The 26,304-nt window shown below is 46.0% G+C and overlaps 1 protein-coding gene across 3 annotated transcripts in view; it reads left to right on the forward strand.

Moving 5' to 3' along the window:
* The window catches only part of Akap12 (A-kinase anchoring protein 12), an 85,078-nt gene that overhangs the window by 46,373 nt on the left and 12,401 nt on the right, over window positions 1–26,304 (forward strand). The window contains exon 1 of one of the 3 annotated variants that reach the window (XM_013110221.3): window positions 14,469–14,653. The exons of 1 other annotated variant lie outside the window; for it this stretch is intronic. In XM_013110221.3, coding sequence (XP_012965675.1) covers window positions 14,629–14,653 — 25 coding nt within the window. In that variant the 5' untranslated portion in view covers window positions 14,469–14,628. Of the gene's footprint in view, window positions 1–14,468; window positions 14,654–23,775; window positions 23,896–26,304 lie in introns of those variants that run through there. One more of the 3 variants, XM_040758161.1, reaches the window with a different exon arrangement.

A 26,304-nucleotide genomic window follows, 5' to 3' on the forward strand; every position in this document is an offset into this window, starting at 1 on the left:
TGCCAGGCTTGACAACAAGGCCCTTTGCTCATCCCTGCCCCACCCCCCAGCTCTATTACTACCTGTTAGATGCTATAAGGGAGAAGTGTATGTATGTGTTCATGTATGTGCATGCATGCATTCAGAGACTAGAAGGGAGCGTTACCACTCCTCTCTGCCTTATTTGGAGTGACTGGATCCCTCACCACACCACAAACTCGTGGTTTCACCAGCCAGCTTCCTGATTCTTCTGTCTCCACCTGTCTCCCCCCGACCCCCACCCCACTCCCAGTACTGGTGTTATAGCACCTCACAGCCCTGCCTGGTTTTCACGTGGGTCCTGGGGATTCAAACTCAGCAAGTGCTCTTACACCCTGATCTGTCTCTCCAGACCCCTGTGGTTAGGGTTTTGTGGTTATTTCTGGAAATCAGAATCTACTTGAAAGATGACGATTGTGTAAACAGAAACATAGTTTGAGCATGTAAATACTTGATTGTAGGCTTTGGAGGACTTTGCTTTCTACCATGGTCCACTTAATAATAAAAACAAGTTTGGACCTGTGTTGATCCTTGGGTTGGCCATTGGTGAAATTTAGCATTTGATTAGCTAAACTGATGAGTCAATTACCACCAAGGGACATTCCTGCTGAAGAAGGGTTACTCTAAAGAGATAGGTGATATTTATGAGGTTGCAGGTGTAGCTCAGTGGTACAACACCTAGACAGCATACTTGGGACTCTGGGTTTGAGTTGCAGCATCACCGAAAAGAAAAAGAAAAATGTCATCTTGGTATGGTAATTGATGCCTGTCTATAATCCCAGAATTTGGCAGACTGAGGCCGAAGGATTGCTTCATAGTTCAAAACTAGCCTGGACTACATATACAGTGAGTCCCAGAGCACTTCTGAATCCAATTTTCTGTATTTTAATTCAGTGTTGTGATAAGATACTCTGGCAAAAGCAATTAAGACAGGGTTTATGCTGGCTCACAGTTCAAGGTACAGCTCCATGGCAGAAAGCTTGTCACCCAGAGCTTGAGGCTGGTCACATGGCATCTGCAGCCAGGAAGCAGTGGTATAACACTCAGCTGGCTTTTCTACTGTGCAGCCCAGACAAGCCCAGGGAATGGTGTCCACTTCTGCAGTGGTTGGGTTTTGCATCCCCCTTAGCCTAATGAAGACAATCCTTCCCAGGCCAGGACAGAGGCTAACCCAGTCTAGAACACACCTCATAGGTGTACCTGGAGGCCTGGGTAGTTCTAGATCCTGTGGACTTGTCAGTTAACACTAACCACCACCACTCAAGAAGTGGCCAACAACATTTCTAGACAGACAAATATGAAACGCTTCCCATCACAACTTGCTTGCCTTTTCTGAAATGAAGAAATGCTGATAATTCTAGTTCTGTCCATTTGCCTGTGAATTTTAGGATGCCATTGTTTCTTCCTGCTGAGTAGTACTCCATTGTGTAAATGTACTACACTTTCTATATCCATTCTTTAGTTGAGGGGAATCTAGGTTGTTTCCAAGATCTGGCTATTATGAATAATGTTGCTATAAACATAGTTGAGCAAATGTCCTTGTGGTGTGAATGTGCCTCCTCTGGGTATATGCCCAACAGTGGTAATTCAGGGTCTTCAGAGTGAGGTAACCCAAAATCAGAAAGACAAATATAGTATGTACTCACTCATGAGTGGATACCAGACATAAAGCACACAGCCTACAATCCACAACTCCAGAGAAGCCAGAACCCTCTTCCAGAAACAGATGGAAGCAGATGCAGAAATCCACAACTAACCAATGGGCCAAGCTCCTGGAGTACAATGGAAGTGAGGAGGGAGCGATAATATGAGCAAAGGAGTCAAGACCATGATGGGAAACCCACAGAATCAGCTGACCTGAGCTAGTGAGAGATCAGACTCAGGTCTGACAAACGGGGAACCTGCATAAGACTGAACTAGACTCCCTTAAAATAGGTAACAAAGGTGTGACTGGGACAATATATGAGGTCACTGGCAGTGGGTCCAAGACCTAACACTAATGCACAAACTGACTTAGTAGAGCCCATTCTATATGGAGAGACACCTTGCCCAGTCTAGACATGGGGCGTAGGGGGTGGAGAGGTGCCTTGGTCCTGCCTCAACAAGATGATGGGACAGACTTAGTAGACTTCCTAGGGGAGGCCGGTACCCTCTCTGTGGAGCAGATTGGAGGAGGGGGGGAGTGGAGGCAGTGGGAGGAAATCTTGTAAGATTTCTGCCTGCCCTCACTGCCTCTTCCTTTCCAGCTTAGAAGTTTTCTTTTCTTTCTCTTTTTTAAAAATTTATTTTGGTTTTTTGAGACAGGGTTTCTCTGTGCAGACCAGGCTAACTCACAGAGATCCGCCTCTGCCTTGGAGGTTTGTTTGTTTGTTTCTAATTGTTTCTGCCTTTTAAGCCACAGCTTTCCTATTCATCGACTGCAACTCCTCTATCAGCATTGGGAGGGGGGGTGGGAGGGAATTCTGTTCTAGCAGGCACCAACTCTCTTCCAAAGATGCTAAGGAAACTTATTTAAATCTCTGCCCCTCTAAAGACTACAAGATTCAGAGGTTGAGGTAGAATCCTGCTTCCCAGAGAGGCTCAATAGCAAGCAGCTCACCTAGCTCACCTCTCCCTGCCTCCCAAGAAGTCCTTGTGCTTTTCCTCACTTTCCTTATAAACCCTTCTTTCTCCACCCAGCTCCTCTCTACAACTTCCTGTCAGTTAGTTGCTGCCCCAGCCTCCTAGCCACAGGTGACATGTTTTTCTTTTTTCTTTTCTTTCTTTCTTTTTTTTTTTTTTTTGAGACAGGGTTTCTCTGTATTGTTTTGGAGGCTGTCCTGGAACTCGCTCTGTAGACCAGGCTAGCCTTGAACTCACAGAGATTCGCCTGCCTCTGCCTCCCGAGTGCTGGGATTAAAGTCGTGCGTTGCCAATGCCCGGCCACAGGTGAACACGTCTTTGCATCATTAAACAAATGGATCCAGAGCATAAACAAAAGTAACACACCTTAAAATAATATTCTATAACACCCGGGTGCTTGTATTAAAAGCGTGTGCCAGCACCGCTGGCCCAGATGAGGAAAATGTAACATCCTATTTCTGTTGATGCTACTCTAACTAATTGCTGAACAAAATGTCTAAAGAACCCCAGACCTCATACAAGTAATGTTGTGGTATCTCAGGTCTGAATGTATTTCCATGTATCCTTCACAAGGCAGGAATTTCTGGGTGTTTCTGTGGTGCCAGTATGGAGTCCATGGATCCATTCCTGCTAGGTAGGTGTCCTGCCTCGGGGCTACGCTCTGCAGAGTGTATGTAGCAAAAATGACGCTTCTCCATCTTCCTGGTCACATGTGTGTGAGTAAAAGAGCAGCGTTGCTCCGTCCTTGTTTTCAGTCACTTTTCTTCATGTAAGTACTGCCCTGTTTGCACACCCAGAGCTGAGGATGTTCACACCAGCTGCAGTGGCGGTGGCGTTCGTTTGTCCCTTTGGAGCTCACCTGCTTTGCAAGTATCAGCCAGGTGATCCTGAGCATGGCCTGTGCATCAGAGAATGGTAGAGAATACTACACAGGCCAGTATTTCTATTACATTTGCTGAGCCTGCAGCTCACCCCTCCCGTACCCCCAAGGGCGTTGGCTAAAGCTGAGGTCTCTGGAGAGTCTAGTCCTCATTTCACAGTCACCCACATTTCTACAGCTTCTCGCTATCCCTCAGTTACAGGCGTAAGCGGAGGACTCGTGACTCAGTTATTTAACGGCTGAATTTGCAGCGTGGTGGAGAATTCATTTTTATAATGGTGCTTATATTGTCACTTGTTTTATTGAATTCGAGCTTTCCTATTCCTGGTGCTGAATGCCTTGTGTGGAAAGAACAGAGGTGACCACTGAATAACTATCATCTTCCCTGTGAGCCTGTTACCTTACAGATAATCGCTCTAGAGTTCAAGGTAACTCTTCCTTCTTTGGGGTGCATAATAACTTTGTCTGGAGCATGGGAGAGCTAAGACCTGCCCTTGGTTCCTGTAACGATGACCTCACACTTGCTTTTCTGCTGAAGGCTGCTTTCCCTACTCAGAAATATTTTCTGATTTTTGATCCTCTTCTATTTCAGCTTGTGACATAATCTTGTTTATATTTTTAGAAAGACCTGCCCGCCACCCCCATCCCCCCCATTCTGCTTTTGTTTCTCTTGGTGCTAGTTGTTAACATGTGGCATCTGATGTCTCTCTCACCTCCTCCCTGATGGAAAGTAGGGCCAGGGATGGGGAGGTGGTGAAGGAGCTCCTTTCCTGTGGTTAAATGTTGCAACCTGTTTCGCTTTATTTTTGTTAAGAGTCTCCCTATCCTAGTCTACGATGGCCTCAAACTCATGGTAGTCTTCCTGCCTCTGCCTGGCCAGTGCTGGCACTATAGGTGTACACGCCACGCCTGCCATTGCCTGCCTCGGCTTTGGGGGTCTTGGCCATGCTCCCTTTTGATGCCGTAACAAAGCCAGAATCCTTCCAGAGCTCCCTGCTGGGCCCTCAGGCGCTCACTGCTGGCTGGCATCTGATATTGTCCTGAAGCAGGCAACACCATCCCGACTGTCCATGAGTGAACGAGGGTTTCTAGAGATGCTCTGTAGACAGAGGGATGCCTCCTTCCCACAGCACAAGCTTTGTGTTTCAGATCCAATCACATTTTACAGCCTTTTCTCAAGCTCTGTCCTGTTGTGTCAATGTTTCGAAAATTGTAGAATGCTAACACAAGGTAAGCCTTGAACTCAGGTCCTGGAAAATTCATTTAGATTCGTTCCCTGCTCCCTGCTGGTGTTGGAAGAGCCCAGGCAATCCTCCTGTCTCAGCTTCCCGAGTGCTTTGATTATAGGTGCATTGTACTGTTTCTTCATCCTCTTTCTAAATTATTTTATATCAGAGTGGTAAAACTCAGGTGAGGGTGCTTAATCTCTCTCTCTCTCTCTCTCTCTCTCTCTCTCTCTCTCTCTCTCTCTCTCTCTCTCTCTCTCATACACACAACACACCTATGGGACCTTCATTTGACTGCATCCTTTTATATCTGTGGAGTCTGTAAATGAGCATCTGTAAAATGAGCATCCTCATCTATCTCTGAAGCCTGACTAATATCAGATATCCTTTGGGCTGTAAACCACAGAGGATTAGCTAATGGAGACACCTGAGCATCCTTGGGCAGGTGCTTAAAATCCATTGTGCCTATGTAGAAAATTATTCTATGGTTTTTCATAACTTGATACTGAAAGTTATATTCTGGTTTGAAGTTTAATTTTTTAAATGGACAAAAGGTTGGGAGGGGACATTTTATTCAATAATAGCTTGCTTCAGGGTCATGTAAGCGTGGGACCAAGGGTAAGGGCTTTCTCTCTCTCTTTTTTTTTTTTTTTTTGGTTTTACGAGACAGGGTTTCTCTGTATTATTTTGGAGGCTGTCGGTCTAGCCTAGCCTCGAACTCACAGAGATCTGCCTGCCTCTGCCTCCCAAGAGCTGGAATCAAAGGCGTGCGCCACCACCACCCGGCAAGGGCTTTCTTTATAAGTGAGTGTAGCCACGGGTGTCACATGGATCTCTCTCTAGTGTTAGTTCTGCCGAGCTCCGGAAAGGTTGGGACTGAAAAGGAAGAATGGATGGAAAGGATGTTGACAAAAGCCAAAACTTCCCTCCCTGTCAGCTAACTCTAGAAGTGTCACCTATAGAACGCTATAGCTTTGCGCAGCTCTGCCCATGGCTCTGTTTAGAGTTGTGTTCTTTGCCGGGGTGGTAGGGGGTATAATGAGTGTGTTAGCTGAGTTCTGCCACTGTGAAGAGATACCCAAGGAAGTTAACTGACAAAGAGAAAAGGTTCTGTTTGGCTTCCTGCTTCATAGGCTGTAGTCCAAGACTGGGGACATCCACTGCTTGGGGTTTCAGAGAGCTATGCCAGATAGTCAGGGCCAGAGTACATGAAGGAATGAGATGCTCACCTCATGCTGGGAAGCGGAGGAGGAACAGGAAGGGGTTGTCCCATAATCCATTTCAGGGTCATGCCCCAATAACTTAAGGCTCTCCCCATATATTAGTTTTTCACCTGAATAACTAATGCATATGTCATTAACACTGGAGCCTCCCGATTATTTGGCAGTGCTCTGTACAGATTTTTGAGACACAATAGCAATATGGGGGAAAAAACTCAAAAGCATCCTTTTGCTGTTGTCTTTTAAGATGGGGATCTCAGTAACCTTGGCTGGCCTAGAATTCAAACAATCTTCCTCCCTCAGGTTCCCGAGTAATGGGATTAAGGATGTGCCACAATGCATGGTTGTTTTAATGTATCTTTGCGCACGCACGCATGTGTGTGTGTGTGTGTGTGTGTGTGTGTGTGTGTGTTCATACAGAGGTCACCAGAGTATTCTCTTCTTACCATATGAGTCCAGGGATTGAACTGAGGTCACCAGGCTTGACAGCACGTGGCTTTGGCTTTTTGTTTTTATTATTTGTTTGTTTGGGTTTTTTGTTTTGTTTTGTTTGTTTGACTGAGTATCTCCCCAGCCCCCAGCTTTAATGTGCCGTGTTTAGAAAGGGGCCGTGTGGCCATTACTTCACTGTAGGAGACTGATGGGGCCAGATGACGTAGAGACAGACATTTCTCATTCTCAGAGTCTGATGAACAGTTTCGAAGTCTCCTGAGGCCTCTCCTTGGCCTGCAGGTAACTGCTTTTCTGCTGACCCTCATGTCCTTCCTTTCTACATTCCTGGATGTCTCTAGCTGTCCAAGTTTCTTCTCATGAGAAGGACACCAGATAGTTTGGGTTAGAGCCCACCCTAAGTGACCTAATTTTTAAACTGTTTAAATTTTTTATTTTTTTTTTAAAGACTCTAAGCCGGGTGTAGTGGTGCATGCCTGTAATCCTAGGACTCTGTGAGGCAGAGGCAGACATATCTAGAGGCCAGCATGCTCTACAAAGTTTGTTCCCGGACAGCCAAGGATACACAGAGAAACCCTATCTTGAAAAATAAAAACAACAAAAAAAGGCTCTCCCCATGCTTGCCCTGAACTTGTTCTATGGCCCAGGCTAGTCTTGGATTCTCTAGGTTAGAGACACCATTCTTGGCTTAATTGCCTTTGTAAAGGCCCTCTCTCCTCATGACCTGGGGATGTGACTCGGTTGGCATGTTTATCCAACATGCACAAAGCCCTGGGTTCGATCTCCAGAACCACATTAAATTGGGATGTGGTGGCACCTGCCTGTAAAGAAGCACTCAGGAGATAACATGAAGAGGTCAGAAGTTCAAGGTTACCCTCAGCCAATTAGCCCTGTCCAAGGCCAATTTAGGCTGTGTGAGCTCTTGTCTTTGAAAAAGGAAAAAAATAAATAAACAAAGGAGTGGGGTAGGGGGTTCTATCCAAAGGAGGGGGCAGTTAGCCTGTCACACCATCCCTGTGGTTCTTAGATCAGAAAGTCAAATTTGGGAGCAAGAAGCCTTAAGGATGGGGTGTCAGGTCCCTGCCCACGGTAGCCTCCTCTGGGAGTTTTCTCCATAAAAGGAGGCCTGAAAGCCTGCCTCCCTCACACTCTCCTCCAGTTCCAGGGCAGAGCACCTCACCTCCTTTCCACAGGCAGCCCTATTTGCAAGCATCAATCATGTCGTCTCTCTCATCTCTCCTAATATCTCCAGAGAGAAGAAGCTGCCTTGCATTAGAAGACCAACGCCAGGACTTACATATATTTCCACCAGGCATATATGGGATGGAAGCCTGCCAAAACGAACTAGATCTCGCTATTGCTTACTAGTTCTCCTTTCTAAGTTTATTTCTCACTCAGTCTCTTTAAAGCAGAAGAATAAAGCCGGGCAGGGCACTGCATGCCCAGAACCCCAGGACTTGGGAGGTCACAGCAGGAGGAACAGTTCAAGGTCCCCATCAGCATTATCTTCAGTTCAAGGCTAACCTGGGATACATAGACCTTATTTTTTTAAAAAATTGGGATGGGGAGATAGTTCAGTTGGGAAACATGTTTGTGGACTTCAGCACAGCCCCCCAGAACCTACATTTAAAAAGCCACCACGTGTGGCATGGAACAGTGCTGAGGAGGCTAAGGCCCCTGCAACTTCCTGGCCAGTTAGTCTAGTCTGCTTTGTGTGTTGTAGGCCAGGGAGACACCCTGCCCTTTTCACTTTTCAAAAGAGTTACTTTTAATGTTTCATGTGTTTGATGGATATTTTGCCTGCACACACGTCTGTGTGCGACGCGGCTGCTGGGATCCAAGTTCAGATCCTCTACAAGAACAGCTAGTGCTCGTAACTGCTGAGCCATCTTTCCAGCCCCACATATGGCAATTAAAAAAATAACTCGATTGCTATTACATTGTGTGTGTGGTGTGTGGTGTGTGGTGTGTGTGCATGTCACATTGTTCATGTGGTGGTGGTGTGTGTATGGTGTGTATGTGTGTGTGTGGTGTGTGTGGTGTGTGCATGCCACATTGTTCATATGGTGGTCTGAGGACAACTTCCAACGCTTAGGGTCTCTTCTTCCACCAAGTGGGTCACGGGGATCTAACTAACGCTGTCAAGCCTGGCAGTGAGTGCCTTTACTCTCTGAGCCACCTCACCAAACCCTGAAAGTGACTTTTTCAGCATGCATATAGACCTCAATTCAATTCCCAGGACAACAAATACAAACAAAATGCCCGGAAAGTCAATCAAGAGCCTCTTGCCCTGGAGAAGGCCCTCAGTGGGCCCTTAGCACACCACATGCTGATCCCAGACTTCTAGGTCAGAATAGTGAGAACTGGACACCCGTTGTCTGGGACCTGTGTACCGGGTTTATGTCCCTTTGTGTCATTGTCCAAGACAACAAGAGAGTGAGCAAATGGACTTTTAAAGAAGTGCCTCACTTTCATCACGACTGTCAAATCTTCCACCCAAGAGTTTCTCTCGCCAAGTTAATTTCCGTTCAGTGTGTTCACACACATTGGGATTCCATCATGATCAGCATGATGGATGTGCTGCTGTCCAACCTGCCGACATCCAGACCTAATCCCTTATGTGGTTCCTGGAGACTTCAGCCTCCTGAAGTTCATGGAAAAGGAATCTCTACAATACATTTTCATTCAATAAGCTGTCAGCTAGAAATCCAGGCGTCTCACTGAGGGAAGTACATTTCCCTCCTGTATTAGTCACTGTTCTGTTGCTGTGGAGAGACACCATGACCAAGGAAACTTTTCCTTTTTAAGATTTATTTATTTATTTATTTAATGTATGTGTAGTGTGGTGTTCTGCCTGCATGTATGTGTGCAGGCCAGAAGAGAGCATTGTGGATGGTTGTGAGCCGCCATGTGGTTACTAGGAACTGAACTCAGGACCTCTGAAAGAGTAGCCAGTGCTCTTAACTCCTGAGCCATCTCTCCAGCCCCACCAGACAACTTTTATTTTAAAAAAAGGACTTAACTGGGGACTTGCTTACAGTTTCAGAGTTAGTCCATTAGCATCATGACAAGGGACAAAGGGGGGGGGCATAGTAGTACATATGGTGCTGAGTTAATAGTTTACAGTTATGTCCTGATCCAAAGGCAGACAGACAGACAGACAGACAGACTGACTGACTGACAGGGCCAGTTGCGCTCTTTTGAAGCCTCCAAACACACCCCTGGTGACACTCTTCCTCCAACAAGGCCACACCTCTTAATCCTTCTCAAATAGTGCCACTCCCTGATTCCAGGACAACTGTGCATGTGTGCGTGCCTGTGTGTACACGTACTTTCCAATGTGGTTACTAGAAGGTTTGAGGCTGCCTATGTGGGTGATCTGGGGCTGCCATTATTGTTGAGGTAGATACTTCTGCAATGGAGAATCAGTGAGTGTCATGTGTATAATTGCCATTATTTCTTCTGAGTCTGTAGCTTCAGATCGTGCCTCTTTCCCACTTGTTTTGAATAAGACTTGAGGAAAAATGGGGAGGAGCTCAGTGATGTGCTTACTATCCATGTAAGCATGAGGACCAGATCCCCAGCTCCCTCAAGAAGCTGGGTGCTATGGCCTACGTCTATAATCCCAGCACTGAGACGCTTTAAAGACACAATGCCACACATACAGCATTTGGGACTACATCGAATATACCATTTACTCTCTGGTTCTACTCTGAATAAACAGGTGTAGGTTTGGTTTACTTACATCTTTAATCCCAGCATTCAGGAGGCAGAGACAAGTAGATTTCGGTGAGTCACAGTGTTTGTGAGCTACCTGATGTGGGAGTTGGAGCAGCATGCACTCTCAATTGCTGGTCCATCTCTCCAGTCCTCCTTCAAATTGAGTTTTTAATGCTTATTTTCCTCCATGCTTTTTAAGCGGTTTAAATTTCCACGCTCTCCGGATGATTTATTTAGATTTTTCAAATTTAAATAACCATATCTATGTGAACGTGTCCAATGCATCTGGACCATGAAATTCAATTACTAGTGCCGTTGCCGCACAGGGCAGAGACCTGAATGCACAGAGCCTTGTAGAAGCAGCTATCCTGTCACTAACTTGTCACTGTCCTTACAAATAGTTAGGACAGCCTTTATTAGCCTTTAATCCCAGCAATGAAGAGACAGAGACACGCAGATCCCTGAGTTCCAGGCCAGCCTGGTCTGTAGAGTGAGTTCCAGGATATCTAGGGCTACACAGAGAATCCCCATCTAATATTCAGTATATATTGTGTATCCTCTGGGACTTCAGATTCCACATCTAATCAGCCAAGCATGGAATCAACTAGTCTGGGTTCGAACAATCTGCATGAGCATGCATCTCCTGGCACGCTCTCTGAACATGCACAGAGGTACCCCCCTCCCCATTGTCAGTAAGCAATGCAGCATGACACTTATATCCTTACACACACACACACACACACACACACACACACACACACACACACTGTTATCACCAAGCAATTCAGGGTGGCCACTGTCACCCAGGATTTGAATATTGTTAGGTTTATGAGTACTCCAGAAGTGACTGAAAGTTTGCTGTTGAAGTCCAGGCATTGGGACACACATCTGAAATCCCAGCAGGGGGAAAGCCAAGGCAGGAAAGTTAAAACTTGAGGCTAACCTAGGTTTTATATATATAATAATACCCTGCCTCAAAAGGAAACAAACCAAAACACACAAAGTCAGGTATAAGTAGTGATGCTTGCTATTCCAGCACTTAGGAGAAAAGTGATAGGAAGATAAAGAATCCAAGGGTAACCTGGGCTACACAAATCAGAACAGACCTCACCACCACCAAAATTAAGTGGGCAAGTCAGCCTACTGTGCCGTTGGCAGTGGTCCCTTGTGGTATGTGTTATCCCATCTGGTCTTCAAGATGGCGATTCTTACAATGAGGCCAAATGTGCTAAGTCACCAGACAATATGCCTATGCCCCAAAGGATCATGGGAACTTTTCTGTGCTCCCAAACATTAGTCCAGGGAATGGTTTGCCCTGAACAACAAGGTCCACAAATGATGCTACCAAGGACTGCCTACCTTCAGAACAAGACTTCCCAGGAGACAAAGGTGTGTGGGAAGCATTTCCTTTCCCAACTGTGATTTCCCCCCTTCCTCCTCACTGTGATTTCCTTTAGCTGTGTCTTCTGTTTTTCCTCATGTGACAAAGTGTACCTAAGTTTTGTTATCTTAATCTGTGTGTAAAGGTGGCTTGGGGTTGAGATACAGTCTTGCTTAGGTAGCCCTGACTTTAGGCTAGTTTTTGACAGGTCGCCTAAGCTGACCTCAAAGATGGCAATCCTCCTGCCTCAGCCATCTAGGTTCTGGGATTATAGGTGTAAGAAGCCACCAGTTCTGACTATCTTAACCACTCTTTAATTTTTAGTACACGTGTATAGGTGGTTGGCCTGCACATATATCTGCACTGTATTTGTACAGAGCCCAGGAGAGGGCATCAGATCCTCTGGAACTGGAGTTATAGACAGTTGTGAGCTGCCTCATGGGGTCTGAGAACTGAATCCGGTGTTCTTAAACTCTGAGACACTCCCTGGCACCCACATGCCTCATTCATGTTAACCCGTGGTTAACATGATGCACTTATGTGTATGCACTAAACTTGTTTACCCTGTGTCAGTTGATGGACAGACACTAAAGCCGCAGTCACTTTGTTCCGGTTGTCACTATGAACACAGGTTTTCCCGTGGATGTGTGTTGTCATTTCTCTTGGCGTGTACCTGTTGCTGGGTCATCTGGCAAATGCACTCGACTTTGGAGAAGTCCCAGGCATTTTCCAAATCAGCTTTGCTGTTTTCCTTGCTGCAAGCAGCAGCTTTTTTTTTTTTTCTTCATTCTCCATTATTGTTGTCATTTGGTTATTAGCATCCTGGTGGGAGTGAAGTGGCTTTAATTTGCATATCTCTAATGGATAATGATGCTGGGAGTAAGGAACACACCCATGCATCCCTTAGAGTGGTGCTCTCCAGGCATTGCGCCACAATGTTGCCTCTTTGTGTCCCATGCTGGGGAGTCCCCATCTTTTCCTAGGCCAGCTCAAATGTTACCTCCCAGGGCAAGCTAAATTCTCTTTCCTGGGTGTGGCTGCCATGCACAACTGTGAGAGCCCAGAGGCTTGAGACACAGTATTTGATTGGTTCCCAGTGGGCTTCACCCAACAAAAATGGAGCAAGAACTTGTCAAATATTTGTTGATGGAACCATGCAGATTTAAGAACGCCCCCCAACACACACACACACACACAATTGTCACCACCAAATGATGGGTGTGTATTACCCTAGTCTTTTTGCTTTGAATGGTGATACGTGGAATGGTAGCGGTGGCGAAGGAAAGTGACTTGCATTTACTGTGACCTCCTGTCTGACCTTTCCTTCTGCATTTCTCCTGATGAATGGCTTTTCTTTTTAAGGCCAGACCCAGAGGACTTGCTGGGCCGCCGTTCCATGATAGCAAAGAACTTGCATCCACCTTTTAAAAAGAAAGCGTCATTTTGCGTCCGAATTTTGTTTCTAGTGAATTGTCCCCTTAGCTATTGCAGTGGCATAGCTGTTATTAGAATCTGGACTCAGAAGGGAAGGTGTTGGTGATACGGTTACGTAAACTTGAGTCCGTAGAGGAACCCAACTGCAGACACCACAGCAAGTGCTGAGAAATCATTCATTATCTCCTCAGGTCCCTGGGGGCTTCAAGGCTCCTGGGACACTGAGGGGGTTATCATTTAACGTAGACCACTGATGCTGCTTCTAGGGGCTTTTTGTCCGTGATCTTCACATCTCCAGTGTCTGGGCTGCCTGGAATCTCACATGTTGGGAACACAGAGGGTAAAGGTCTGCTCCCAGGTCTTAACCAATCAACATAAGGCCCTGCTCACCTAGACTCACAGCCAGGTTGGGTGTTGTCTGGGAAGCTGATCTGTATAGGAAAGGGCAGGAATTGGCCCTTTCTCTGTCTTTCTGGGCCCAAACATGGTGCGTCGCGCCCCCTGGTGGCAAGAAGGAGCAACCATATGCGTGTCTGACAGCTGGGCTGGGCTTTAACCTTCGATTTTTTTAGACCCCCTCCCCCACACCGCGTGTCTCTTGCGTTTACTCATGCTTTTCCACGCTGATACCCACGCTCTATGCCCCGAGAAAGTCATGAGTAAATCCTTCAGGTCTGGAGAAGAGCAATAATAAAACCTTTCATTTTGGGGTGGGGCAAGGCTGTTTGCTCAAAGCATGCTGTGATACTTAGGAAAAAGATGAAAAAGAAAGAAATCTCTGGGTGCCTAACGAACCTTTCCTAACAGAAGACACAGCTCATCTATTACTTGTGTCTTTGTAGTGAAACAATCTCAAGATTAACGGAAAAAGAAACGGGCTGCCGCCTGAATTTTTAATACCTATTTTTGTTTTATTTATATGCCATAGGCTTGTACGATAGAAGCCGGGGAATGCAGGTGTACTTTGGGCCAAATGTGTAGCTCATTTCTACCCTGGAAAAGGGGGAGAGACCTTCGAAAAAGCTGTCTTGAGTAAATTCTGAAGACAGTTTGCTTTGTAACAACCCTTCGCGAAAAGCCTGGGAAACAGGGCTGCGCCGAGTGTGGATCTTCACACCCGCCGGTGTGTAGGGAACAGATGGCATCATAAAACAAATACCGTAGGCTTTAATATGAGAATGCCGTTTAGCACCCCAGCCGCCTTTAAACCAGCGGAGGGACGCAGAACGCGGCGTTAAAAATCGGAGAATTTAATATCTGTGCAGTTACTGCCTTTGCATAATTTTTTTTAAGTTTTTTAAAGTCGGTGCCAGGAATGAAGTCACCACTTAGATCCAATACTGATTCTTGGGGTCTCGTTCACCCCCAGAGACTTAAAAAACGTCCCTCAGAGATCAGCCCTGTAAAATGGGGCACGTGACTTCCCCCGGGCGGTGCGGCCAAGTCAGGGCAGAGGTGTGGGCGGGGCCTGGGACGAGGGCGGGGTCTTCCTATAATTGCCAGGCGCAGCCTCTCCTGTCCTCATTGCTGCACCTCTAGGGCGCGAGAGGCTCCCTGATGCTCTGAGGGTGGTTGGGACTTGGTTCCTTCCGATCACATCGACACCTTACTGGGTTAGCAGGGAGGAGACGGAGGTTTCTGCCAGCTGCCGTAGGAGGGCGAAGACTGATAATAAATATGCTGGGGACCATTACCATCACAGGTAAGTCTCTGTTCTCCCTTGGTGGGGAGAAAAGTACGTTTTGGCTGAAACTTCATTGGCTTTCAGTTCTCTCCCTGCACTTTTCATCAGGAGAGTGTTCCATAGTCCTGCAGGAACCAATGGACCCCGCGTTTTATTTTTATCTAAACGCAAATCTTCCTGGAAGAGCTAATGGGAAGATGCATTGGTTAGGAGCCCTATCTTTTCCCCTTGGAGAAGCGGGAAGGAACCACAGCAGCCAACCGAATTGAAAAGGTGTCCTATTCGCTGTGGATAGCCTGTTCTAGTTAGTTTAAGTTTTAAAAGTTCCCGTGCCTGAGAAATTCCAAGTGTTTGCAGTTTCCTGATGCTCGCTAATAAGAACTCAGGGTAAAGTGTTTCCGAGTAATGTTTTAGTTTATTTATTTAGTTCTGGCTTAAGTGGTTGGTATTAGTAAAGACATAGTTCCTAAACCTGTAGCAAGGAATGACATTTAGATGTTAGTAAAAATAGTAATAAAGAAATAAAATTTATTTTTTTATGCTTGTTTTCTAGGAATCTAGTTGTATGAGCTGTAGTGAAATGCTTACTTCAGGGGCTGCCTACGCCAGGCTTTTAGAATGCATTTATTTGCAAATCCGCTAACGTGGTGTTTGATAGTCCTAGGTAGTTGTGCTGTGTCTGGGAGTCTTAGGGGACTGTGTGTTTATGCTTTCTTTCCCTTTTGCCTCCTCAGAAAATTAAACTCCACTTGCTAACTTACATTTATAAAAACAGCTCTGATTTAAATGTTTGAGACTCATACTGCCAAATCTGTTGTCTTAAAGTGATGCATAAACTGTCTTTGACTTCAGCATTTTCTCTGTGTAGCTACTCCCCCACAAAGCTGGGTCTCCCTGTGGAATTCTAAATGAATTCGAAAGTTTGGCAAAGCTAAAAATATCTCTCACTTCCTATAGTTTAGCTTGTTTACGCCTAGGGCTCCCTCATAGTTTGTCCCCTCTCTGACTTCATTTGTCTTTCTACCACCAGCCAGCAAGAAAATTTGTAAAACCTAGAAATGCATAGATAAAATGAATACCAGTCTCTGTCTTCCCAAGTCACTAGTTATTTTAAGATTTATTTTTAGTGATGTGTAGATATCTGTATCAATCTGTGTGTGGACGTATGTGAGTGCGGGTGCCCTCTGAAACAAGAGATATTGGATCCCCTAAATAAAGCCTGTAATTTAGATGCCTGGCTTGGGTGCTGAGATCTGAATCTCTGGCTTCTGCAAGATCTGTGCATTCCTTGAACTGCTGAGCCCTCTGCTCCCAAGTCCTTGATTTTTACGTGAAGGAAACAATGTTACAAGGGGCCTGTAAGACCTCACTCTTCTGGGATTTATCCTGTATAAGGTGTTGTTTTGTGTATTTGATATTTATTAGTTTGTCACATGCTCAGTTTCTTGTGGGAAGGGGGGAGTTCAGTAGGTAATCCCCGTGGGGTGATAGACAGAATGTTTAGAGGAACTGTCTATTCTTAAGGCAATATCAAATGGTTGGATCTATTACTTTCTAGGTTACACTTCACAATGTGCATATAGGCAGTGTTGCATGGTTTTGTGCTTTTTGCTAGTAATTAGAAACTACATAAGAATCCAGGCATGGTGGTACATACATTTGGGTCCCAGCACTCTAGGGTCAGAGGCAAGCTGAGCTCTCTGGGTTCAGGACCAGTTTGGTCTCCACTGGAGAGTTCCAGGAAGGCTGGTGTGACATAGGATGACCCCATCTTGAAAGAAAGAAAGAAAGAAAGAAAGAAAGAAAGAAAGAAAGAAAGAAAGAAAGAAAGAAATAGAGCACACATCTTTAATGGCAAGGAGTTGGAGATGCCACTTGATTGGTAAAATGCTTTTTGGCATGCCTGAAACTCTGGGTTTGATCCCAAACATTGCAGAAGTTAGGCATGGTATTACAGACCTGCAATGCTACTACCCACTGGGGAGGTGGAAACAGGAGGATCAGAAGTTCAAAGCCAGGCTGGGATACATGAGACATCTCATCAAAAAAAAAAAAAAAAGATAAATAAGAGACACAGAAACGTTAAGAGCAAGGAGACTTCTTCAAAAGCAATTTCAGTGTCTGAGTTGCTGTTTTTCTGTGAGTAGCTAAGGAAGATGTGTTCTCAGTGGTCTTTAGTTGGTCAGAATCTTGAAAAGCAGTGAAGAGCTTGGAGCTGCTTGTTTAAATAAAAAGGCAGAGAGAGTTCCTATAGCATTTGAGGAGGGGCCCGGTACTTAAGTTTCTTACTCACTGGCAGGGTTTACAGGTGTTATGGAAACTACTTAGAAACGTCTTTTCACTTCTGAAAGTAGGAGAAGTCTTAAAGACCTGTTTGTCACCTCTCTTTCAATTTACACAGACACCTGAGGTGCAGACAATACAACCTGAATTAGATCTGATGGATTGCTCAAGGGACATGGTATCACCGCCATTCCCGACTCCCATTAGCATTAACTAGGCATAGAAACTAGAAAATCCTTGTGACACGATGGCGAAAGAAGGTCCCCTTCCCTAAGGCACCGCGTGGTGAGACAACAGCAAGACTACTTGCAGCATTAAAAAAAAAAAAGATTTGTTTCTGGACACGTGTGCTCTATCTGCATGTGTGTCTGATGCCAGAAGAGGGCATCAGTTAAGAGATGGTTGTGAGTCACCATGTGGTTTCCAAGAATTGAACTCAGGACCTCTGGAAAAGTAATTGGCTCTCTTAACCACTGTTGTCTCTCCAGTCCCCTCATTCTCTCTCTCTCTCTCTCTCTCTCTCTCTCTCTCTCTCTCTCTCTCTCTCTCTCTCTCTCTCTCTCTCTCTCTCTCTCTCTCTCGACAGTGTTTCTCTGTATTGTTTTGTAGTCTGTCCTGGAACTCGCTCTGTAGACCAGGCTGGCCTCGAACTCACAGAGATCCGCCTGCCTCTGCCTCGTGAGTGCTGGGATTAAAGGCGTGCGCCACCAACACCCGGCCAGAGCTACTTTTTGAATGGAGGAAGTATCATTCAGCACTGGAGAGAGGGCTTAGCTGTTGGGAACATAGGACCTGAGATCTGACCCAGTGCCCCTTCCCAGGTGGCTCACGGCTGACTTGAACCTCAGCTCCAGGGATCCCATATTCTTTTCTGGTCTCTGCGGGGCCCCTGCACTCATTCACACACCTGCATACCAACACCCACATATGTACGTCATTAAAAACAAGCGATTTTTAAAAAGCATCTTTCCTGTTTCCTTAATTCACACGTTTTTAGATTAACTGATAGTATTTCCATTTGTTAAATTGAGAAAAAACGTTGTTCTTTTTATCTCCAAAGTAAACTGGGAATCCGGGTGTGGTCATCCACTCCTATAATGTAGCACTTGGGAGGCAGATACAGAAAGAAAAAAAGATGGGCTAAAAAAAATGGGAAAGAGCCAGTGAGTTTTTTTTTTTTTGATTAAAAAAATTAGACCAGAGAAGCATTCAGGCATATTGTAGACAGTTTATAATGCACTTTTATGCAAATGATGTGGAGGCAGTATCCTGCGGATAGCTGGTGTGATGTGTTGGCTCTGATTTGATGGGGCAGAACAGTAATCCAAAGAGTTCAGGTGCTGATGCTGACTCTGTTCTTGGTGCCCTGTGGATTCCATTGTTTATTCCTAACAATTGTCGTGAAAACTCTGATTCCTGAGCTTCCTTTTGTCCTAAGAGGAAGTTTTTCAAGCCTGGCGGCAGATATCTGATAAAGGGTCTTTTCTCCAGGGTTAGCCGATGCTATCTAAGGGCATGCCCTTGCACCGTGGTGGTCAAAGCCGCACCGTAATAATGTCACCTGGATGGCCTGGTGATGGGGCTTTGCATCTCTGAGTTAATCCCAGTTAAACGGGTTCTTCTGCTTGGAGGTTTCTTGGTTGATGAGCTTTGGGGACAAGCAGAGTTGAGTTGGGCGTGTTTTGATATAAGGGGTGGGTTCAGAATGCAGAGAATTCCTGGAAGAATTCCAGGCGATCGTGGGGGAAAGTTAAACAGTTCCAGATGTCACACACAGTAAGCTGTGCCTGGGGACAGAGAGCACTGGTTATTCTAAACCTGAAAATTGAATGTTGTAGTTTTTGTGGTGTTGCACCTTTTTCTTTCCTTTCTTTTTGTTTTTGTTTTTTGGTTTTTTTTTTTTGGTTGTTATTGTTTTAAAAGTGATGTAACCAAAACTGAACAAGTACATTAAGATAAAAATATTAATATTTCATGAGGGACAGGAGGTTGCTTTTATTTCTTTTATGGTTCTTTTAAGTTGTGTGTGTGTAATACCTTTTAGTTCAGTCTCCTAAATTCAGTTGTCTCTTGGCATCTGTGGGGGATTGGTTCCAAGATCTCCACACAAAATGTGTCCATTAGAAATTTTTTTTATTCAAACAACCTGTGCCGCTGCACTTTAAATACCCCTGTGTAAGGGTGAGCCCACAAAGGGGCGTGGACAGTATTGTGGGCTCACCCCTACACCCCTGGAACCCTTATACCACTAAATATACTGTAAATAGTTGTTACATTGCCATTCAAGAGTGAGGATGAAGAAAGGAGGTTGGTACCAGCTCAGTTCGGAGGGAGTCTCCCCCCAAAGTGTCTTTTGCTCTAAGTCTGGTTGAACATCCATGCTTCCTTTATCCACCATGCACATTGCACGGGTTCAGAAGCCAGTTGCAGGGAGCACCAGGAAGTTTCCGTGGACATGTTCATTAGAGATGCTTATATTATTGGTAGATGTAAAGGACCCATAGCCCCCCCCACACATGGCTTATGAGATGGTATTGCAGATGGCCATCTGGACCCTTGGAGGGATTATAGTCTCTTCCCCAGCCTTTGCGGTGTCGGTGGGATGGGAGACGGTGGGTTGCTAGCTGGGACAGTATGAAGATGTCTGCTGCTGTTCACTCGGCTTTTCTGGTGAACACCCTCATCGGGATCCTGATGAGACTATGCTGTCGTTCCCAGCAGAGCACCAGGATGAGTGAACATTCTTTGGACCCGGGAGCACTTGAGATTTGCTGCATGAACAGTGTTTGTCTTCACTGTGGTGGGATTGCTGAGAGATGTATTAAGTGAGAGAAAGACCTCTTCTACAACTGATTGTATTGATGTGTGGACTTTTAGGGGGCCACGAACCCCAAGTCAATGTTGCTGGTTGCTTTCAACAACAGTTAGCTTTTCCTTCTCTTGCACGAGCACGTGTATGAGACCGAGACAAAGAGAGGCAGAGAAACAGGCAGACCACAGGTTGAGACCACTCACTGCATTAGAAGCTTGTTGGTTTAGGTCTTTTCACTGCCGTCGCCACATTTTTGGGCTTTTTTTTTCCTGTTCTTTTTATTTTGCTTTAAAGTGTTTAACAGTCTCTCAAGCTGGGCCTGGTGGTGCATAGCCTGTAATCACAGCCCTTGCATTGCAAGGCTCCTCTCAGCTACATAAGGAGTTGGGTACTTGAGCTCCTGCCAGAAGCAAGTTTCTGTTTGTTTACTAAGTATTGCCTGTGATTGCACCCTGGCAGGGGTTCTGGAAACCCACAGGTAGATGGGAATGATATCTGCTCTGGGGATCTCCATTTCCAGGCAGGACTGGGGAAATATGGGTAATTTGAATATTCCAAGAACAGGTAGACCAGTGAAAGCTAAAAGAGCTAAAAGAGTGAGGAATTGGGGGTTAGGGATGGGAGAAAAACTTAGATGAGGCCACAGCAGGCTCACACGGGTCCAAATGGGGGAAGAGACTGCAGCTTTTACATGATAGCAAGGGTAAGAGAGCCACCTTGAAATATAGGCTTTTCTTAACACCCTAGGGAGGGTTATGTTGGAAGTCAAGGTTCCTCCCTCCCTCCCTCCCTCCCTCCTATCTTTCTTTCTTTCTTTTTTTCTTCCGTTGCTCTGTAACAGCTCTGACTGTCCTTTATAAAAAAAACCAGGCTGGCCTCGAACTCACAGAGATCTGCCTGCCTCTGCCTCCCGAGTGCTGGGACCTTTTCCTTCTTAAAGCCACCAGCAGAACCTGCAATTTTGCTGAGTTTGAAAGCACACCCGCCTGTGTGGGTTCTGCTCTTGCAGGTCTTGGCGCGGTAGAGTTCCCCAGCAGCAGGCTGGACAACACTGCCCTCTTCTGTTCAAACTCCGGCAGGGATTCGGATAATGACCCCAAAAGATAGGACCAACAAACTGCTGGTCATGCTACCATTATGGCACAGTTTGGCAGACCATTGAACAACTTAAAAAAAAAACATAGTGGTCATCTCTTTACATTGTCTTTATAGGAATCTTCATTTCTATAGATTCGCCACCAGCAATTACCTATCTATAGACTTGGAATTCACAAAAATCAGTTAAGAACTTCGGTGTGGTAGTGCATGCCTATAATTCCAGTACTTAGGAATGGAGGCAGGGGTATTACAAGTTCAAGCCCAGCTTCAGGTATATAGCTAGTTAATATCTACCTTAGGATATGTGAGGCCCTCTCAAAAACAAACACAAAAATCCTCACAAAACAGTAAGCACATTTGGAAAAAGAAACAAGCACCTTTACACCCGTCTGAGCTTTCAATGAGCTTACTAATTAGCTGGCTGTGGATAATAGTTTTTCACTCAAAATGTAAAAAAAATCATCAATCTGAGGGCTGGGCATCTGGCTCACTGGGAAAATACCTGGGCAGGGCGATGGGATGGCTGTGTCTAGTATAGTACTCTGTGTCTTTGAGGGAAGGGAAAGCCATAGTTTTCGTGTTATCCATCTGTAATCCCAGGACTCAGGAGCCTCCGGTATTAGAATCTCAAATTCAAGAGTAACTGTATGTGTGTGTGAGACAGGAACTCACTGTGTAGACCAGGCTGGCCGAGAACTCTGAGATCCATCTTGCCTCTGCCTCCTGAATTCAGGGACGAAAGGCGTGCGCCACCAGCACCTGGCAATTTACATTGTGTCTGCATACGTGTGAATGCCGACTTTGGGGGGACTGGTTGTCTCCTCCTATCATGTGGCTGCCCAGGGTAAAATCCAGGTCATCAGAATTGGTGACAGGCACCTTTACTCACCGAACTGGCCCCCTGGAACATGTTCTTGGACAATTTCCTCCGTGCACATAAAGTACTAGTGATGTCTCACACCATTACACTCTCACGTCTCCTCTTATAACCTTCCCCAGTGGCCATCAAACTCCCTCTCTTATCTCATGCCTTTTCCATGTTCAGGACTTGGTTTTGTTTGGTGATCCATTCTGTTTAACCGGAGTCATCTGTGTTGTGTGAGCACTGGATTGGAATTACCCACTGGTCACCAGCGGAAGGCTCTAAAGACGATGACTCACCCTCTCCCTGACTCTATAGTCTATCTAGTAAGCCATTTAGCCAAATAGTTTAGTAGTGAGAGATAACCCTGCCCCTTCCCCCCCACCGCCTTCCTCCACCCATGCCTGACTGTTCTTTTCTTTCTCTTTCTTTCTTTCTTTCTTTCTTTCTTTCTTTTTTTTTTTTTTTTGAGACAGTGTTTCTCTGTGGCTTTGGAGGCTATCCTGGAACTAGCTCTTGTAGAGCAGGCTGGTCTCGAACTCACCAATGCCCAGCTTGCCTGACTGTTCTTATGCACTCCCAGTGCAGCTGATAGACTTTGTGATTGTAATGGCTGCATCCTGCTCAGAAGATGGCATTTTGCAGCTCTAATCTAGACCTTTTTCTTTTCCTTTTTTTGGGGGGGGCGGTGCTTTATTTTATGCTGTGTCGTCTCCTTTGGATCAATTTAGCCACAGTGCATCAGGGATGATGGTGAATGACTTTTTTCAGGATACTGTGCACCATGCCACTTGTTCCTCACAAGCTTTTGAGTGGCGACCACTCCCCCCCCCCACTTCCTCACCGTAGAACTGGTGTTCCTCCAGGTCTCTCACCTGGCACACATTCCAATTTAGCATCGTCAATACTTCTTGCGTTAGCCATTCTCCCCCTTTGTTTCTTTTGCATGCTTGGTTGATTTTTTTTTTTTTTTTTGGTTTCTCTGTGAGTTCGAGGCCAGCCTGGTCTGCAAGATGAGTTCCAGGACAGCCTCCAAAACAATACAGAGAAATCCTGTCTCGAAAAACAAACAAACAAAACAACAATAACAAAAAATCCTGGTGGTGTACGTCCTATGGATTTTGACAAATCAAAGGTGTGTATACTTTCAATATAATTAGTATCAGAAAGTATAGTATCCCTAACACCCCCATTGGTACCTATTAATTCCTCCTTCCAATCCCCTGTCAGGCCATGATCTTTTTACCCAATTACCTCTTAAATTCTAGACTGGTTAGTCTTAATTGTGATCAGTTATGAGTGAATCTGAATTCAGTACCCAAGTATAGTTTTGTGTGTGTGTGTGTGTGTGTGTGTGTGTGTATGGACTGTAGCTTCCTGCTCATCATTGTGTGTGTCAAGGGTCATGGTTGCATTCTCACAACCATTGTAATGTTTAGCATTGTAATAAACTGCCAAATTGTGGCCCCAGGTCATTATAGGGGCCTTCTCCTAGGTCGCTGGATTTTTTGTTGTTTGTTTGTTTTGAATTGGTTTGGTTTTTCCAGACAGGGTTTCTCTGTGGCTTTGGAGGCTGTCCTGGAACTAGCTCTTGTAGACCAGGCTGGCGAATTGGGATTAAAGGCGTGCGCCGCCACCACCCGGCACAAGGTTGCAGTTTAGGAAGGTCTTGCGTCTTCTGAGGCAGTTTGGAGGCTCTGCCTTCAAGCTCTACGGCTCTATGTGGTTATAGGAAAGAACTCGGCCCTGGACTGACAGCTCTGCAACTGGGTTTTATAAACAAAGAAAAAAACGCTCATACCCAAGCCAAGCCCACACAGAGGTGTGCCCTGCGTGTCTGCGATCTTTACTCTGAGCTTTAACTAACTAATCATAAGTATGTGGTATACAGAAGACAGACTGTCAAGAGAGCCCATCACCAAATCTTGTACTAGGGCAGAGAGGCAAAGCCCCACACGTGATCCTAGAATCTTCTGGTGTTGGGGGAGGGGCTTACTTTGGTCACCTGGCAAACAGTGCCCCGCCTCTGTGACGTGTGTAGCCGTTCCCAAGGGTGCCCCTGCCCAACTGGGTGGCCGCCGACCGCCCGGCGGCCGGTTGGTGTCCCGCGATGGGGCAGCCGGGAGCGGCTGGCCGGGCCACTCGGGCCGCTGTCCCCGGCCACCAGGCCACCCGACACCATGCCCTGGTGGAGTAACTTCTGCTGTAAGTAGCGTGCCCCCCCCCGCCCCCTCCCGGGGAGTAAGTAGGGCTGCCGGCTGGGAAAGGCGACCCCTCTAGATGGGGGATGTGGTTCGCAGCCCACTTTCTATCAGTCTTCCTGAGGGGCACAGGACACAGCGCACTGCGCTTAGAGTGGGCTCAGCCTTGGAGAGCCAGGCCAAGCCACGCCTCCATGAAAGGTCATGTACTGCACATGCGAAACCAACCACGATCTAACCTGGAGATGAGCATAATAGATTTTTAACACAGGGGCATTACACGCGGCTACCTAAGAGCAGATATCACTTGTCAGACAGATAGTACAACCTCCAGTAACCTAGCTTGGAAAAGGGACAGAGATGGTTGGCAGAGGAGAGATAGAAAATGATCCAAGACTGGAAAGGCCATTGTACTTCCTTCCTTCCCAGTCTGGAGCCTGCAAGCATGGGGCGTGGAGGGAGGTGGGTAGGGTCTATTTGTGTGGGTTGCTGTATCACAGCGTGTCGGCGCGTGGCCAAGAAATAGGAGTCCAGGCATCACTGTGGGTTCAAGCGCATGACGTGGGGGCAGGGTGTAGGATGTGCAAACGCGCCTGTGCGCCACTGGGGCGCACGAGGACATTTCTGTATCCTGTTGGAACCTGATTTAACCGGTCTTGGGCCTAGTGGTTGCGAAGACTAAACGCAAGGCCCGGGGCCACCATTTGTTTGATAGCTTGGCTATGCAGCTGAGGCCGAATTTTTGGAGGTAGAACCTCCCTGTAAGTTCTGTACAGATTGGGGTCGGGGTTGAGGCAGGAGAGGAGTGGAGGCCGAGACCCACAAAACGTGAGTGTCCAACATGATAGGCAAAATGGGGGGGAAATGGATGCCATGCGGATGGGCTGGGGTTGCATCTGTGGATTGTTCTGTGTCTAAGATTTTATCTACAGGGACACTGTAGACTAGTAGGCCAGTTAAGACTTCACAATTATTCAAGACTTAAGAGTTCATGAGGCAGTTTCCTATTGCTTAGCCATTTAGCTGTCAAGAAGCTGTGTGGGCCTGCTAGTTGGCTGGCATATTGTTTGTTTTTGTGTCCTTTAGCTCAACCCTAAGCATTCCAATGCAGAATTAGAAAGGGGCCTGGAGAGATGGCTCAGAGACTAAAAACACTTGTTCTTAGCCGGGCAGTGGTGGCGCACACCTTTAATCCCAGCACCTGAGAGGCAGAGGCAGGTGGATCTCTGAGTTTGAGTCTAGCTTGGTCTACAGAGTGAGTTCCAGGATAGTCAGGGCTACACAAAGAAACTCTGCCTCAAAACAAACAAAAATGTGGAAGTATTCCAAATTTAAAACCTATATTTTGGAGGCGATGGTGTGGAACGCCACAGTTTGTCATCTTTGTTAAAAGAAAAAAAATCCCTGTATTTCATAATCCCAGAGAAGGCTTGTGACAGGATACTCAATTTATGCTTTTACTGATTACTAGTAAAATTTATTAGAATTAGTCGCTGATTGGATCACCCACACACACACGGAGTACAGTCCACATAACTCACCTCCGGTGGATAAATGGTCATATCTCTTCTTGCATTGGAATATTTTTGAACACTGGGCTAGAGAGCTTTCCCAGCCCAGGGTTCAGTCCTTGGCATTGCATTAACAGACTTAGTGGTGTATTTCTGTAACCTCAGTCGGAAGTTCAGGGTTATCCTACCATTTTCAATTGGAGGCCAGCCTGGGGTCTGTGCAACCTTGTCTCAGAATGAATCAAAGGAAATAGTTTGTGGAAATGCTCCGAGCACCCAGTGTTGGCTTTTAGTGGGAACGGGTAGAAACAAGTCAATTTCCTTATTTCAAATGCTTTAAAAAATTAACAAAAAGGTAACACGTTTTAGATGAAATGTTTCGTGTTAGCAGACAGCAGGTTCCGTTGTGGCATTAACATACATCTGTGTTGTCATTTCCTTGGCTGGTTCCATGTCCTGGCTATTTGGGTAGAGCAGCAACAGACACGGTTGTACAAGTAGCTGTGGAGTGTTACCGAGTCCTGTGGGTCCATGGACGAGAATGGTGTCTAGCTGGATCATGCTGGTTTCCATCCGTGTGGATGCACAAACCGACAGGGTTGTTCTTCAATGCGGAAAAACATTAGACACCGTGAGCAGTGTAGTTGTGTCTTGAGTTTTCGTTTCTCTCTGAATGTTTGCCTCAATGTTTAATATGATGGTCATCTTGCTTTATAAAAAGTTTGAAGTGTCCTGTCGTCCCTCCCCCACCAAACCTCTTTTCAGTGACTTTTCCTAATGAGTGGCAGGGGAGGGATCTCTGGTTGCTGTGCTGTGAGTGCTCCCAGAGTGCTCCCTGTTCCTGCAGTTAGTCCTCCCCCACCTCCAAGCTTCATTACCTCGGGTGCTCTTGCTTTTTTACA

The sequence above is a fragment of the Mesocricetus auratus genome, unplaced genomic scaffold, assembly GCF_017639785.1.
Source record: "Mesocricetus auratus isolate SY011 unplaced genomic scaffold, BCM_Maur_2.0 Super-Scaffold_100018, whole genome shotgun sequence".
NCBI lineage: Eukaryota > Metazoa > Chordata > Mammalia > Rodentia > Cricetidae > Mesocricetus > Mesocricetus auratus.